Below are 17,053 nucleotides of genomic sequence, written 5' to 3'. Positions count from 1 at the left end.
ATCTAGAATCAGGCCCTCTTAACCTCCTGCTGATGAAGCCATGTCCAGGATGTGGGCTCTGAGGGCTCCATGAACCCTGGAGTGCCAGCGTGTACAGGCAGCTGAGATCCAGGAGAGAGGGAGGGAGGGAGGGCGGTGGAGGCGAGTGGGCTTGAATGAGATTCATTTATTATGTTCAGGTCCAAACCAGCACCGTACCAGGCTGGGCCATCTACTGAGTGAAGGGGCCTCGGCAGTCAATGGGACGTGGGCACATCTGAAGCAGCAGGGTCTTCTAGAACTTTCTTTCAGTGGCGCATCAATCCATCAGAGCTGGGCCTAGGCTCCTGCCACCTCCAGTCCCCCAAGAGAAGGGGGCGGGGAAGGCTGGCAGTGGGGCTAGGCAGACTCCCTCTCCCCCTGCTGGGGCTCGAGGACCACGCTATGGTAGGCCCGGATGCAGGAGAAGGCAGTGGGTGGGATGCGGCGCCGGTCAATAAGATTGTTCTCCAGGTGCGTGGAGATGAGGTTGGAGTCCTGGGCCACACGTGTGTCACAGATGGAATTCAGGGGCACGTGTCTGTGGAGGAGGGGTTGCAGGAGGAGCCGAGACCCAAGAAAGGAGAGTCAGGCATCAGGTAGAGGAAAGAAAGCATGTCCCCACAGTGGATGGTGGGGACACCAAGGCACAGACACCAGGCCCAGGGTGAAGGGTCACCTGGCCACTCGGGGCTCCGAACTTCTCCCACCCTCCCCTGGCCCAGATTCTTCTACCAGCCTCTGGGCGTGGCCTCCAATCACAGCAATCAAGATGGGCCCATGGAAGCAGGGAAGGATGACCCCACAGTCCTGCCGCTGGCCTCTGGGTCCACAGGCCAGAACATCTGGCCAGCCTGCCAGGCGGGGTCTCTGGGTCTCAGCGGAGCTGCCTCCCTCCCGGACTGGAGGTGGGGACAGGCCAGGGCGGGGTGGGGTGAGGGAACAGCGGGATGCGGCCCTACCTGATCTTGTTGTGGCTCAGACGCAGCACCTGCAGCGCCCGGAGGCCCAGGAGACCTCTTGGGACGGCCTGCAGCTGGTTGTGGTCTAGGATCAGCTCAGCCAGGGAGGCCTGCAGGCCCAGGAAGGACACGCTGTGGATGCCGTCCTCGCGCAGGCTGTTATGGGCCAGGTGCAGGGTCTCCAGGCCGGGCTTCATGTGCGCGAACACGTAGCCGGGGATGCGCTCAATGCGGTTGTGGTGCAGTGTCAGGTGGCGAAGGCCCCGGGGCAGGAAGGAGGGCACGTGCACCAGCTGGTTGTAGGACAGGTCGAGGGCCTCCAGCTTCCTGGGGTGCAGTAGGGGAGCTATAGTCGGTGGCCCCTGGTCCACGCCCCAGAGGAGGGTGGGGACTTGCTTCAAGATGGCAGCCGCCACCAAGTCTCCCAACAGCTGGGGAGGGCCAGGCCCTGTCTGGCTTGTGTGCCCTCTGTCCACGGAGGCTGGGAAAAGGTCTACGGGGTCCTCCCTTGCTCACTGCAGAGCTAGTGAGGCTGGCCCTTGGGGCGGAGATGGAAGACCCTTTCCTTTCCCTTTCCTTTCCCTCCCTCCTAAGCCCGAGCGGAGGGGCTAGTGGTCTGGGCCAAGAGCTATCTCCCTGGTAGTCCCCATGCTGCACTTTCTCGACCTCTTGGCCCTACCCAGGCTGAAGGCAAGCTGAAGACTGATGGGGAGGGAAAACAGGAGCACAGGGTGGTGATGCTTCTGGAACAGATCAGGGCAAGGCAAGTGGCTTCTCTCACTGATATCCCCCCTCACCCAGCCCCTGTGGGCGGGGTCAGCTCTTTGGCCTTGGGGTGGATGCCATCCTCCGTCCAAAGCAGGTGGGTCTCTGGTGCCTCCTAAGCCTGCCGAGCCAGCAGCCCCCTCTCTGTCTACCAGCCGGAGAAAAACTGGCCAGCGCCGGCCTAGGCTTGACTGGCCGCCAGCCCCCTGCCCAGGCCCCGTGGCAGGAGTAGAACACGGCTGGGCGGCCCCTCCCTAGGCTGCTGTCTGCTTTCCTTTGCCCCCTTGGCAAGAGGGGGAGAGGAAAAAGGAATAATTAAACCCAAACGTCCTAGTAACTTTTTCCTGGAACACGAGGGCTCAGGGCGGGAGGCTCTGGTCCCTGAAATGGCGGTCCGGACTCTCAACCCCTCCCTCACCCCACCCCTGCCCTGCCTCTGTTGTCTTCAGACCCCAAGGATTGTCCCTCCCCAGCCCTTTGGCCAGTCCTGGGGTCACATCCTGACTCTTTAGGCAGTGCCTGTAAAGGCCCTGTCTGTTCCCCAGCCCCTCCTGCTGGTGACCTGACTCAGCCATCCAAATGAGATCATAGGGACTCATCCTGGACCCTTCTTCCTATAGGGGGGTGACTAGTGTCCCCCAAAGATATGGCTTCCCAGAACCCGTGTATGTGACCTGATTTGGCAAAAAGGTCTTTGTAGATGTGAGTGAGTGAAGGATCTTGGGATGATATCATCCTGCTTTACGATGGGCAGGAAATTCAATGGGAGGTGGTCTTATAAGACAGAAGAGGAGAGACACAGACACAGAGGGGAAGCCAGGTGAAAAATGCAGAGACTGCAGTGATGCGGCCACAAGCCAAGTGGCACCTGGAGCCCCCTGAAACTGGAAGAGGCAGAAGAGATCCTACCCCGGAGGGAACACGGCCCTGCCACACCTTGATTTTGGATCTCTGACCTCCAGAACTATGAGAACAGAGCTCTTTGTTGTTTTAAGCTACCCTCCTTGTGGTACTTACTTATGGCTGCCCCAGGAAGGTCACAGGCCTTTTTCCTGTGGCTGCCATCTCTTCCATGCCCCTTCCTGCCCCCATTGCTTCCTAGCTAAACCCAGCATGGGGACAGCTTGCAGCACCTAGACTGCCCTCCCTCTGGGCACGGGCAGAGGAGGGATTTTGTGGCCTTGGGAGTTCTGTCGGGTGGGAAGGCCAGACAGAAATCTTGGAGGAGCAGGTGGTGACTGAGGGCCCAGGCCACCCTGAACCCTGGGCAAGGACCCAGGTGACCCAGGTGACCCACCAGGCCCCGTGAAGTCTCTCTGTCTTCCCTCATAACTCTCTGCTTCCTTTGTGAGCATCCTCTATCTCTGTGCTCATGGGGGCAGAACTTGGCCAGTGCCAGGGCTACCACAGTACTCACGGAAGATTGATCCAAGCACGGGGTGCCAGTCGGTCCTCCTGGAGCCGGTTGTTGCTGAGAACCAGCACGCTGAGGCTATGGCTGTGGTTCAGTGTGCCCTCTCTAACCTCCTCGATGACATTTGTGCCCAAGTGCAGCTCCTAGGGCCAGGGTTCAGGGTAAGCAGTCCACCCACCACTCGGTGGTGGCCTAGCCCAGCTCCTTGCCCCCTTCCATTAGATCCCACTGTCTCTGCCCCTCTCAGGGATGTGGCCAGCTGTACAAAAGATCCCAGTTGACACCTGCAAGCTGTACCATGACTCTTCAGAGTCCCGCAAGACACAGACTCAGAGAGCATTCCAAGCACCAGGGATCATGAGGCCCAGAGAGGGCATGAGCCTTGTTCAGGGACACCTGGCAGGTCCACAATGGTCCTCAAGGCTCAATTTTGGGCTCCAGGAAGGTTTCATCAGGTGGAGGAAAGGCCCTTTGGTGCCGAGGCCTTGTGGGTTTAGCATCAAAATTGCCCCCACAGGCAGCTGGCTCAGCTGTTGTGGGCAGACACTCCAGTCTTTTGGCCACAGCTTTACCCTTGTGGCTCAGTTGGTAAAGAATCAACTTGCAATGTGGGAGACCTGGGTTCGATCCCTGGGTTGGGAAGATCCCCTGGAGAAGAAAAAGGCTACTCAGTCCAGTATTCTGGCCTGGAGAAGTCCATGGACTGTATAGTCCATGGGGTCGCAAAGATTTGGACATGACTGACTGACTCTCACTTCCAGGGATTCCCTGGTGGCTCAGACAGTAAAGCGTCTTCCTGTAATGCAGGAGACCCAGGTTCAATCCCTGGGTTGGGAAGACTCCCTGGAGAAGGAAATGGCAACCCACTCCAGTACTCTTTGCCTAGAAAATTCCATGGATGGAGGAGCCTGGTGGGCCACAGTCTCTGGGGTTGTAAAGAGTCGGACACAACTGAGTGATTTCACTTCCCTTTGCCTCTCGTGGCCTCAGGGCTCGTAGTTACCTGCAGGGAGGCTGGCAGGCCAGGCGGGATGGTCCGAAGCTGGTTCCGGTCCAGCCTCAGGTACAGCAGGCTGCGCAGGGGCTGGAAGGCTAGGGGGGAGATGTTTCCGTCATGTAGCCGGTTCCCTTCTACCTCCAGTGTCAGCAGCTGGCTGAGACCTGTGGCAGCAGGCCGAGGGGGCAGGTGAACTTACTGCCGAGCTCAGAAGGCTGGCTGGGACCTTAGCTCCAGAGACACCCCCCTGGCTCTGGAGGCCAGGGCCACCTTTCTGGGTTGGTGCTCCCCGTCTGTCCCCCGGGAGGCTGCCTTGGGTGGAGCCTCTGCTTGGCCCCTCCCCCGGCCCCTCCCCCTGGGGCCTGTTCACACCCCGGAAGCTGCTGTACTCCAGGCCCTGAAGAAGGTTGTCATTGAGTTTGAGCTCCTGCAGGGAGGTGGGCAAGGCTGGCACCGTGGACAGCAAGTTCCCATCCAAGTTCAGCCGCTTCAGCCGCGTCAGATTCTAGGAGGTTAGAGGAGAAGACCAAGCTAAAGACTGGGGTGCCGCTGGCTGGGGCTGGGTCTTCCAGGTGTGGCCTTGGGCTTGTCCTTCCCACAGACACCCTGGTTGGGTTGCATCATGGCTTCCTGGTTCCCTCTTGGACCAGGCTTGTCTGGAGATTTCTAGAACTCTACTCAGGTTCTCCCAAGAGTGCTGGTCCCTTGGGGGACCTCAGGATCTGTGTTGGCCTCCATGCTCCCAGCTATGGACCATGTCACCCTAAATCACTGATGCCCCTGGCACTGGTCCCCCTAGGAGACCAAGATGAGGGGCTGCTGTACCTTGAAGGCGTGGGGGTGCAGGCCAAGGGCATCCAGCTTATTCTTGCTCAAGTCGAGCCACTCCAGGTTGGGTAGTCCCAGGAACGTGTGGGCTGGGATCTTGGCAATTTCATTCTCTGCACACACACAAGGCAGCCATTTTCCCGGCTCCTCCATCCCCCTCCACTCTGCCACTCCGTACCTCCTCCACACAGGCCAGAGGCCACAGTGACAGACTCCTTGAAGGAGCTGGCTCTTCTGATTGACACAGTCAGAGCCTCTCAGGTCAGAGGGGTGGTGAGTCGTCCCCAGGTGTGGCGGGGTGGCATCCATGGGGACCAAAGACCACCTGCGGCGGACATCTAGGTGTATGTCCTTCTATCCCTGCCATGGGAGTAGGTGTGGGAAAGTGGGCCCACCCACCTGCCAAGTAAAGCGTGGTCAGGGCAGGGTCGGACAGGGCAGGGACACGTTTCATCTTGACATTGCTGCAGGCGATGGCCGCCTGGGCCAGGAGGCAGGAAGCTGGCAGGGAGGGCATGATCCACTTCACAGTGCCTGGGCCTATAGGCCCAGGGCTCTGCCCTCGCCTGCTTCCAGCTCTTTTCCACCCATGACCTGTGGTCTCCGAGGTGTTGCTGCCCCCTTCGCCTCGGCTATGATCCTTCTCACACCAGCCTGCTGGCCTGGGTTGCTGGGGGGCCCCTGGAGGATAAGAGACGAGGCCTCAGCCTGCTCACGTGGCAACAAGGCCCCGCTGAGGAGCAAGGTCTTTCCCGGGGCTCCCCAGACCTGCTAGTGACTCAGCCAGCTGTACCAGAAAAACAGGCCATTGGGCCTCCTGCCCTCGGCACCAAGGGCAAAGGCCCAAATTGGGGCCCTAAGGCTGGGGTAGAAGATCTGCCTGGGGAGGGTTACCCTCCTGCCTTGCAGATGGGGGCACTCAGCTTGGGCACTCTGAGAGCAGGTGGGGGGGTCTCAGTGGGTGGGGGTGTCAGTGTGATTGGGCTATGTGTCCGAAGCCAGTCCTCACCTTTGGGGGACCTCTGGGGTTTTGGGCCCCTTTTCTTGGTTTCCCGGCCTCCGACCTGCCTACCCTGGCCCTTCTTGGCAACCATGGCACCCTCTTGGGCTTGGGGGGTTCTTGCCACCCCAGGCCTGGCTATATCTGTGGCCTGGGGGTGGACCTGCACGGTGCTGGCCCCATGGTTGTGGCCCTGTTTGTGCTCCCAGGTTGCTTGCTGTGTCGACCTCCTCTGGGTCAGCCTGGGTCTGGTGAGGACCTTCCAGCGAGGGACTGTGGGCTGGGTGGAGGCTCTGGGGGCTCTCTCCTTGGATGTGGGCCGCAGCGGTGGCCTGTCCAGCTGCCCGTTGTCAGGCCTGTCCAGGCTCCCGTTCGTGAGCATGGGTCGCACTTGACCTGCAGAAGGAGCCAGTGTGGGGTGGGGTGGCTGGGACCCCTGTGTGCCTGGGAGGCAGCACCTCCTTCCCGAGGAGGGAGATAAGCCGTTGGCCTGCCTGTCTCTCTCCTATATTTCCCCAGGCCTCACTTCTGCCTTTTTTTTCTCTCCTCAGGAGCTCTTGGCCTTCTGTCACCAACCCAAAGCCACCAAGTGTCAGAGATTCCCTGATCTCCAACCTGCATTTTCACGGTGCCAGAGTGGGGGACTCCGATTAGGAGAGAGGTTCTCAATGTGATAAGCAGGCTGCGTCACCCTGCCTGCTTCTCAGAACTCCCAGGGATCCTTCAGGGACAAGGCACCAGCAGGTCCTTGGCTTATGACTGTGGGCCCAGGAGACCTTCAGTTGCCCTATGCAGAGAGGTGGGGCCTGCTCCTGTGTCTCCAGTTCCCTGTGGCTTCTTCCTGGGCAGGGAAGGGTAGGGATCCCGTCTGGGAAGATGAAGGGTAGCTGCCACATGGCACAGTTTGCTCCTGGAGGTGGAGGCCCCAGTGCCTACTGGGAGAGGAGGTGTTGAGGGTGAGGAGAGCCTACAGGCCACTCTGAGGGGCTGTCAGCCATTGCAAAATAGGGATAATAGTCTCCCAACTCAGGCCTCCCCTCCACTACATGGTGCATGCTTAGTCCCTCAGTCTTGTCCAACTCTGTGTGACCCCATGCACTCTAGCCCGCCAGGCTCCTCTGTCCATAGAATTCTCCAGGCCAGAATACTGGTGTTGGTTGCCATGCCCTTCTCCAGGGGGATCTTCCCCACCCAGGGATCGAACCCAGGTCTCCTGCATTACAGGTGAATTCTTTACTGCTGAGCAACCCGGGGAAGCCCCTCACGGCATGGTAGCCCCTCCTCAACCAGCACTGACCATGGGCCTGTCCTGCAAGTCCTGCTGTCTGCAGTGGGTAGGGGACTGGGTCCCCTCACGGGCCCCTCCCATCCCACCCCTGGGCCTGGGCGGGGCCTCCGCTTCTGGCCTCCCACGCTTCTCCTGGTCCCCTTGGTAGGCATTAGGGCAGCCAACTGTACTCTCCAACCAGCAAACCTGGGTCCATTCTTCCAGATCCAGCTGCAGCAGCCTCTCTTGGCAAGGGGGTGTCTTCTCTCCCTTGTCCCCACCATGAGCAATCAGCACAAGGGCCTCTCAGAGTCCACCATGCCCCCTTGCCCTCCAGGAATGGATTCCCTGAGGCTCATGGGTCCCTTGTGGCCCTGCATGGAACACTCATGGGGGTCATGAGGTGGGCAGCCTCAGGGTGAATCTGCTTGCTCTCCCTCTGCACCCGCCCTGGAGGTGGGGGTCCCGGTAGTGGGGGGAGTGCCATCACGCCAGTCTCCCTGCTAGTGCCACTTACTCACCGTCTGGGGGCCCAGATGCGCTGGGTGGCGGCGGCTGCAGGGTGGGCAGCCCTGTGGGGGTTGGCCGAACCCCGGGCCCTCTCGGGCCAAGGACTTGCTTGGCCAAGGCCCCTCCAGGGCAGCACCCCACCCAGAGAGCCAGGACGGGGAGTAGCACCCTCTTCATGGTCGCTGGAGCTGGCAAAAGAGATGAAAGGCTGGGAAGGATGGAACACCAGTGGGGCAGTAGGCGACAGTCTGGCTCCCAGAGCTACAGTGCTTCGAGCCTCCCCTACCTGGCCCAGCCCTCCTCCAGGAAGGCTGTCCCCCAATAAACGCCTCCCCAGGCCTGGCCCCCGGCTTCTCGCAAAATCCACTGCTCTCATCTGAGGAGAAAGAGAGATTGATTTTTTTTTTTCTTGGACCTGAGCACTCTCGCTCCTTTTCTGAGAAGCCTGCATTCATTCTCCACTGGCCCTGACCCAGTGGCCCCCGTGAATAGGGCTTCTGTCTCTGTACACAGGGGGACCTGTGAGGCCCACCACAGACGGGGCTGCCCACCTCGGGCTTCCAGGTCCTACCTCAGTGGCTGGGAAAAGAGAGGGTCCGGGCCTTGAGAGCCAACAACACACCCCAGGGCCTCCAACGTCCTTGGGAGCCAGGGCAGATTCTCAGGCCACCCAAACCATGGTGGCTCCAGCCACTCTAATGCAGTTGCCAATGCTGAGGCCTCCCAATTCCAGGGGAGACAGAACCCGTGGGCAGAGCTGGGATGGGGCCCCAGTGCCCCCCACCTCTGGGCAGGTCCCTTTCCTCCAGGCTTCCACCTCTTCCTCTGTAAAATGGAGGGTGGGTATACATATACCCTGCAGGCCCCCTCCATGCCCTCACCCCAACATGGGAGTGTGTGTGGACCAGGGCAGCCGGGTTCTTCGGTAACCCTTGGCCTGGGGCAACCTGGCAGCCGCCTGGGTGAGGCCATCTCACAGGTCCTCACAGACTTCTTGGCTAACAGTTTCCAGGTCCCACTGGGACTGCTGACATCAGGCAGATGGGTCCCTCTGGGTCGGGATGGGGTTTGAGAGCAGGGGCAAAGAAGGGGTGTCTTGACCACAGGCTCCCTGGCCCGCCCTCAGAGGGCCCCAGCTCTAGGCCCAGCTGTGGCAGCAGGCGGGGGCTGGCAAAGCGGCTGGGTCTCACCACATGGCTCTTTGGGGCCAGCCTTGAGGAAGCTTTTCCTACAGCTCTGTCCAGCATTGACTTATGTTTGGAAGCGATCTTAAAAAATGAGTTAATTGTGGGCAAGGCTTGGGTGGAGGGGAGAGGGGGAGGAGTGAGGAACAGGGCCAGGAAGGCTTGTGGAGGAGTGGCCTGTAGCCATCTGGGGTTCAAGGTATCTGTCCGGGGCCAGGGAGGAATGTGTGAGACCTAGGATGGGGCAGAAGGCACAGATTTCCCCCTACAAGTGAGTCTTCCTTTGTGCCTGGGGAACAGCCTGAGTCCCGAGTGCCAGATGTGGTGAGGACACAGCAGTCACTGCCTTCCCAGAGCCCTTGGGCCACCTAACAGTCCTACGTGAGCCACACAGGGTCTGCCATCCTATCTGGGGCTCTGGGTTAAGAACTGAATTTGGGACCATGAGACAGAGACAGTCTGGGGATTGTGATCAAGCGCCCTGGGAGCCAAAGATGAAGCCATCATCTGCTTGTGTGCTCATAGGTGACACAGGATATCCTGGGCTAATGTTTTGCTGAAGCTGGGGGATGGGGAGAATGTAGGCACAGGAGACCAGGGTTTTCCCAGGGATCCTGGACCACTGAGCCCAATCCCTCCCCGCTCAGTACAGAGAAGGAACCGAGAGGGGGTAGGGTTGGCCCAAGGCTGATGCCGGAGACCGGGTCTCCTGCCTCCCAATCTGGGCATTGCTTGAGGACGTGGTAGGACCCAGATGGGCCCCTGGAGATGGATGGACTGGTGGGAGCCCCGGCTCTGACCCTCCCCCTGCCTGGGGATGGATTCTGGAATCCTGGCCCCCAACCCATTTCCCCTGTTCGCGCCGCTCCCCAGGCGCTGACTAAACATCCTGCCATCTGGTTCCCATTAGCTGGGCTGGAGGTGGGGGAAGCCTGTTCCCAGGTTTCTTTGGCACAGTGGCCTGGAGGAGAGAGGCCTAAGCTCCTACCCACCTAGGCAGGAAGGGGTGAGGCCTGGAGCACTCTCAGCTCCCCAGTCCCATGGAGTCCTGTCCTCGCTGCCCTTCTCCCACTGGGGGCTCATCAGCCACCTGGCCATCTACTCTGTCCAGTATCTAGGGGCCTGGCCATCGTGGGGACCTTGCAGCCGCCCTCACAGAGCACAGCCGGCACACAGAGCTTGCTCGTGGACTGGGCTGAGACAGGCAGGGCCCCAGGCCAACACTAACCCTGAGCCTGGTGTCTGGATTTTCCAGGAACCAGAGATGTAGCCTGAGGGTTGTTGGAAGGGTTTTGGTCTCCCAGCTCTGCCCGGACGGCTCAGCCATGTGATGTCAGGAGGAAGCCTCCCTGCTTAGGGCCTTGGTCTCCCCATTTCGTTGTGGTGGATATGGTCTCTTTAGAAAGTTCTAGAATCTGAGAACTGGAAGGGACGTATAGAAACTGGATGAGATGATCACAATTGCTTCTGGCTGCACAATCTCAAGGTTCTGAGGGCTAGGAAGGGAGTCTTGCTTCTTCTCCTCCGGTTCTTCCCTTCCACGTGGCCCACTGTCTACATGCAATTGCCCCCCAAGAACACACATACCCTCATGAGTCAGGACTCACTCAAATTGGCAGCCTAGAGGATGACAAAGCAATGCCCTTTCGTCCCTCAAGCCTCCTTAGAACTGCACAGCGGAAAGCTCCTCTCCTGTCAAGGGAGGATCGGAGAATAGATCTTTGCTCACAGAACATTCCTGAGCCCCTGCAGTGGGCCAGACACCATGCCTGGCACAGTGTGCGGTACAGTGGTGAACCACATGGCCAGCTTCCCTGTGCTCACAGAGTGTGCTGTCTACTGAGGTGCATGAGGACCCCATCAGAAGGAAAGGGGCTGGCCACGGTGACTGGTAGGAAGAAACACTTTCGGCAGGATGAGGACTGTGAGAAACTGACGTTTGGGCTGAGATGTGAGTAAAAAGGAGATATCCATGCAAAAAAGGCTCCAGTAAGGAACCCCCCGATGAGGATGGACAGCAGTGTGAAGGCCCTGAGGCAGGAAAGGCTTTGGCCCACTTTGAGAACCAGCAAGGAGACTAGTGTGGTGGAGCAGGCTGAGTGAGGGGTGAGGCTGGGGAAGGGTTGCAGGGCTAGCTTGATAGTGCATCAAAGTGTGGCCAGTGGACTTTGCCTTTGACCTTGAAGGAAGCAGGGAACTGCTGTGGATTTCTAAGCAGAGGAGCTACATGTGATCTGACTTAAGAAAAAATTTTTTTATTGAAGTATAGTTGATTTACAATGTTGTGTTAATGTCTGCTGTACAGAAAAATGTATAGTTATAAACACACACACACATATAGTTTTTCTTTTTCATATTCTTTTCCATTATGGTCTATCACAGGATATCGAATATAGTTCCCTGTGCTACAGAGTACAGAGAAGGAAATGGCAACCCACTCCAGTATTCTTGCCTAGAGAATCCCAGGGACAGAGGAGCCTGGTGGGCTGCTGTCTATGGGGTCACACAGAATTGGACATGACTGAGCGACTTAGTAGCAGCAGCAGCTATACAGTACGATCTTGTTGTTTATCCATCCTATATATAATAGTTTGCAGCTACTAATCCCAAACTCCCAATCCTTCCCTCTCCCTCCCTCTTCCTCCTTGGGCAACCACAAGTCTGTTCTCTATGTCTGTGAGTCTGTTTATGTTTCAGAGATAGGTTCATTTGTTTCGTATTTTAGATTCCGCATATAAGTGATATCATATGGTATTTGTCTTTCTCTTTCTGACTTAGTATGAAAATCTCTAGGGCCATGCATGTTTGCAAATCCATGTTGCTGCAAAGAATTTCATTCTTTTTAATGGCTGAATTATATATATATATATATATATATATATATATATATATGTATGTATATATATGCTGCATCTCCTTTATTCATTCATCTGTCGATGGACATTTAGGTTGTTTCCATGTCTTGGCTATTGTGAATAGTGCTGCTATGAATATAGGGGTATGTATATCTTTTTGAATTAGAGTTTTATCTGGGTATATGCCCAGGAGTGGGATTGCTGGGTCATATGGCAACTCTGTTTTTAGTTTTTTTGAGGAACTTCCATACTGTTTTCCATAGTGGTTGCACCAATTTACCTTCCCACCAACAGTCGGTGGGGGGGGGGGGGTCCCTTTTCTCCACACTCTCTCCAGCATTTATTATTTGTAGACATCTTAATGATGGCCATTCTGACTGGTGTGAGTTGGTACCTCATTGTAGTTTGAATTTGCATTTGTCTAATAATTGTCTAATGGAGCATCTTTCCATGTGCCTATTGCCCATCTGTATGTCTTCTTTGGAGATTTCTCGATTTAAGGCTTCTGCCAAGTTTTTGATTGTGCTGTTTATATTTTTGTTATTGAATTATATGAGCTTCTGTACATTTTGGAAAGTAAGCCCTTGGGCACATCATTTGCAAGTATTTTCTCCCATTTCATAGGTTGTGATCTGACTTATATTGTAAAAGGATCCTTTGGATTGCAGGGTGGAGCACAGACTTGTTGAGGGCACAAGGGCAGAAGGAGGGAGCCAGTGTGGAGGCAGCTGCACCCTTCTCTGGAGAGGTCTTTGAGTCTGGCCCAGGGGGCTAGTGGGAGAAGTCGGTGGAGCCAGAACAATGAAGGCTGAGTGAGCCCGGGGCAGAAATTTGGGAGGCCAGCTCTTGACCTGTCGAGTGTAAAGCGGGTGATCAGACAGCCAAGTGGTCAAATCTGTAAGGCAGTTCTATGTATGCATCTGGAGCTCAGGGTCAAGGTCTGGGCTACCAGTCCTGCCCTCCCCCTGCCTGTCATTAGATGAGTTCATTGAGCCCCTACTATGTACCAGGCCTTCGGCCAGGACCCAGGGAAGAATAGTGGCTCTGCAGCTGAAGACAGACTCCTGGGGTAACACCCAGAGCAAGCAGACAGGCCTGTTCTTGTGCCTTCCACAATGTGTCCCAGTAACATCAAAGCTTGTCTGCGCACGTGCCCGTGTGTGCGTGTGTGGGCATCTATCACATATAAACAAAGGTACACTGGCCTTTTCCCTTTTCAAATTTTGAGAAGAAAAAAGGCAAACTTTCCATGCCCTCTTCCTGTTGCCAGCCGTTTCTTCCCTAGAGAAAACCCATCTTGTTTTAATGCCATGAAAACCCCAGAGGATCTGGTCCCAATTTAACAACTCTTCTTGCAGATGCTTTTGTGAGATCCAAATACATCAGGTGGTCCAGATTCCTGTGTTGTGCTTCCTTCCTTGAGACCTGGTGTTCCTGAGCGAGCAAGCCACAGAGGGAGAGCGAGAGAGAGAGAAGAGAGGCACATAGACAGATAGACTAAAGGAAAGTCAGAAGAGAGGGAAAGAGAACACAGAATCCAGATGATGGCTGGGGATGCACTGATGGGTAGTAAGAAGCACTGGCGGTCAGGGGAGAGGACCGTGGGCATCCTCTGGACTGTGGGCATCCCCTGGACTGTGGGCATCCCTGAGGAAGGTGCCAGTGGAAGGTGGGCTGAAGGAGGGTGGAAAGCAGCAAGCGTGGCTTGGGAACAAAAAGGTCCCAGGTGGCTGATGTGGCTGAGTCGAGGGAGCAAGGTTAGGGGAAGGTGGGGGCCACTCTCCCAGCCTCCTTCCCTTTTGAAATTCCAGACGGTTCTTGCCAATAATGTGGGCCCTGCTTGACTCCCCGTGGAAGCTGCCCCTGCCCCTCCAGGTGGGCATCGAGGGGCCCCACACGTGGGGCAGAGGCTAGTGTGGGCCTGGGGGCCAGCGAGCGGGAACGCGAGGTCGAGCCTCCCCCCAGCCCCCACCTTCCCGGCCCTCCGGAGTGGGCACGTTCACGTTCCAGTCCTGGCGCCCGCGTCTCCAGCTCCAGACGCATGTGACTCAGCCCCGCCGGCCTTGCCAAGCTGTCTAGACCCAAGTGTCTCCCCGTGGAGGGGGCCGTCCCGCCGGCCACTTCCTCTGACGCCGCCCCGGGATGGGGGTGGGGGGGCGCTGTGGCGCCCCAGCGCACGTGCAAGTGCGAGTCCCCGCCTCGCCCAAGCCATGTGCGCGCGCTCCTGCTCCATCAGCCTTCGGGGGGCGCCAGGCGCGTGCGCGGAACCCCCAGAGACTCGCCCCCATCCCCGAGCGAGAGTGCGGGAGCACAGGGCGCCCCAACGCCCGCGGAGGCCCGGCTCACCCCCTCGGAGCCCACCCCCCTCCCCGCGTGGCTCCCCCAGGCTCCCCCAGAGGAGGGCCTGGGAGCGCACTTGTGGGGACAGCCCCACCCATGCACCCTGGCTTCCTCCCGCACTCCCACAAGCCTCTCGGGCCTCCAAGCGGACCCGCAGGCCCTCGCAGGCCCTGGGGGTGGGGCCCTAAAGCAGGAGGTATGTGGCCTTGCTTGGGTGTCCCAGGCGCAGAGAGCCAAGGGCTGTCTCAAGCCCCTCTCAAGGGCTGGTTCTCCAGCTGCCCGCCGCCCCCCTCCCCCCCCCCCTCCCCGTCCCTGTCCCTGTCCCAGCGTAGGAATCAGAAGGGACAGAAAGAGGAGGCCAAGGTCCCAGGGAAACTGCTTCATCCTCTTGTGCCAGCAGACATGCTCAATGTGGACACAGGCTGAGAATGAGAACGTTCCTGATGGTTTTCATCAGGCAGCTCCTAGGCTGACATTCTTAGCCAGCCAGGGCTAGGACCAGAGACCCTAAGACTCCCCCAAGCCTCCTCTCCAGGCAGGTCCATGTCTGTCAGGCCCATAGACACACCTCTGGGGTCCTCCAGACTTACGCCACCCCAGTGCATGGCCAGAGCCTCTGGGTGAGTGAGTGGCAGCCCCCCAAAGGAAAGCTAGTGTCATTCTTGTTCCCAGAACCCTTCTGGTCTGTTGCACATGACAAAGTTTGGGGTCCCTGCAGCCTTGAGGCTCTTCCCAATCTCACTGGTAAGGGTTCCCTGTGTTCATGTCCTATACCCCTCCTCCCATCCATGTGAAGATGGTTTATTTTGGAGTGGGCTTCTGGCTGGCACAGATGGCGAGGGCTGGCTGCAAGCCCTGGGCACCTGGGTGGATGGGTGACCAACAGTCCAGCCTGCTGGCTCAGTCTGGAGCAGATGAGAGAGGTCCAGGAAGAGGGTAGGCAGGGAAGACAGGGGGCGGGGGTGGCGGAGACAGCCCTCTCACTTTGCCTCTCCTGGAGAACCTTGAACTCAGACCTTCCTCAGCCTGGCCTCATCACCCCGTGTCATTTCTCCCCCAGATCCAATGCCAGGCCCAGCCACTTACTGCTACAGAGTGCCTCAACCCATAACTAATGGAATTATTCCCCTGAAATCTCTCTCTCTCTCTCTCACACACACACAGACATGTGCCCTTTTCTCAGGAGCCTGCATTTGGTGCTCACCAGAGGATGTGGTGAGGAGTCCTTTGATCTCATTTTCTTACTGGGGAATCTCAGGGGTATGGGGAGTGGGCACTGGAGGGATCCTCCATCCCTCCAGAGCTCCCCTTTCTTGGAACAAGGCCTTCAGTCTGTCTCAGAGGCAGCCGAAGCAAATCTGCCTTCTCTTCCTTGTCTGTGTGTGTTAGTCTGTGTCCAAGTCTTTGCAACGACTCTTTGTGACCCCATGGACTGTAGCCTGCCAGGCTTCTCAGTCCATGGAATTCTCCACGCAAGGATACTGGAGTGGATTGCCATTACCTTCTCCAGAGGAGATTTCCCTGGTGGCCCAGTTGGTAAAGTGTCTGTCTACAATGTGGGAGACCTGGGTTCGATCCCTGGGTTGGGAAGATCCCCTGGAGAAGGAAATGGCAACCCACTCCAGTTCTCTTGCCTGGAAAATCCCATGGACGGAGGAGCCTGGTAGGCTACAGTCCATGGGGTCGCAAAGAGTCGGGGACGACTGCGTGACTTCACTCACTCTCCAGAGGAACTTCCCAACCCAGGGATTGAACCGTCACAGGCAGATTCTTTACCATTTGAGCTACAGGGACGTCTCTTCCTTACTGGAGAGGTAAACCTTGAACTTTCACTTTCTTTGATTGGCTGTTGAGGGGGGGACCTGGTTCAGATTCCCCCAGCACCCTGGGGTCTGCTGCTAATGGCAGCGGCAACTTTGGGGCCGAGATGCCCTTGAGGCCCTTCCTCTCACCCGATGCCCTGTACAGCTCCTACTAGCAGCCCACTGCTCCAGGGCAGGGAGGCCATGGGGCGAAGCCACCTGGTTGACTATACATTTCGGTGCACAAGGCAAGGTGTGTCACGTGGCTGGCTGCCTCAGCCACCACCGCTCGCTGCCAGCCCGTCCCTGACACAGTGAGGCCAGTACCTGTCAGCTGGTCTCATTTTCCAGCCTCTTTTCCAAGCACTGATACATGGCCAAGTTTCCCCCATGATCAGGAGTTTGGTTCAGTTCTCAGGTCTGCGCAGGGCCCTGTGGTCTCTGCTGACATCCGTGCCCCCCACACCCAGCCCCATCCCCTCTCAGGCGGACATTATCCTTCAGTTCTTGACCTGCCCAGGCCTCCTGCACAGGAGCCAGGAGCTCTGGGCAGGCATGCCCCCTAACAGAGTTGTCCACATCCCTCCCTGCCTCCCTGAGCTTGCATACGTCCCAAGACAGAGAGCTCCCTCCCTTTTCCCAGGCAGCCAAGCTAGTGTTTTTGACAGTGCCCTCTGAGAGCAGTGCTTCCTTATATTGAGTTTGAGTCCACATTTCCAGAGGCGTCTACCACTCTGCAGTCCTTTCTAACCCACCCAGAGAGGCCCAGTAGTCTCTGCTCCCACCCCAGTCCCCAGTCTTTCCAGTGGATGAGGCTTGGGAGGCACCATGATTTGGGGGTGGTGTGGGAGGGGAAGCTGAGACCTGCTGCTGCCATTTCTATGAGCTAAGGGCTGGCCAGTGGGCTCTCCATGCAGGGGACGGACCTGAGTGACCCTTTGAGATGGTCTTCTCCCATCAAGGCCCTGAAATCCCACCACGTCCTATCCTGTGCCATAGACAGAGCTGCTGAGTCGGGAAAGGGCTGTTTAGACTACTGGCTCCATAGAGCTGGGTGGAGAAGGGGAATTTTCTTCCAGAATACACAGGGGCTGGTTTCTTCCTAATCTTC

General features: G+C 57.6%; 1 protein-coding gene across 1 annotated transcript; it reads right to left on the bottom strand.

Annotated features, from left to right (window-relative positions):
- Positions 1 to 378: 378 nt before the first annotated feature.
- On the bottom strand, positions 379 to 5,501 carry LOC128069470 (extracellular matrix protein 2-like). The gene is made up of 7 exons (XM_052662657.1): positions 5,384 to 5,501; positions 4,982 to 5,097; positions 4,529 to 4,661; positions 4,163 to 4,320; positions 3,163 to 3,302; positions 981 to 1,307; positions 379 to 559 (listed from the first exon to the last, which is right to left on the bottom strand). The coding sequence occupies exons 1-7, from the start codon at positions 5,499 to 5,501 to the stop codon at positions 379 to 381; spliced, it is 1,173 nt and encodes a 390-aa protein (XP_052518617.1).
- Between the last annotated feature and the right edge of the window lie 11,552 nt (positions 5,502 to 17,053).

The sequence above is a fragment of the Budorcas taxicolor genome, chromosome X, assembly GCF_023091745.1.
Source record: "Budorcas taxicolor isolate Tak-1 chromosome X, Takin1.1, whole genome shotgun sequence".
In the NCBI taxonomy this organism is placed as follows: Eukaryota; Metazoa; Chordata; class Mammalia; order Artiodactyla; family Bovidae; genus Budorcas; species Budorcas taxicolor.
This window is presented reverse-complemented; position numbering and strand designations above follow the sequence as displayed.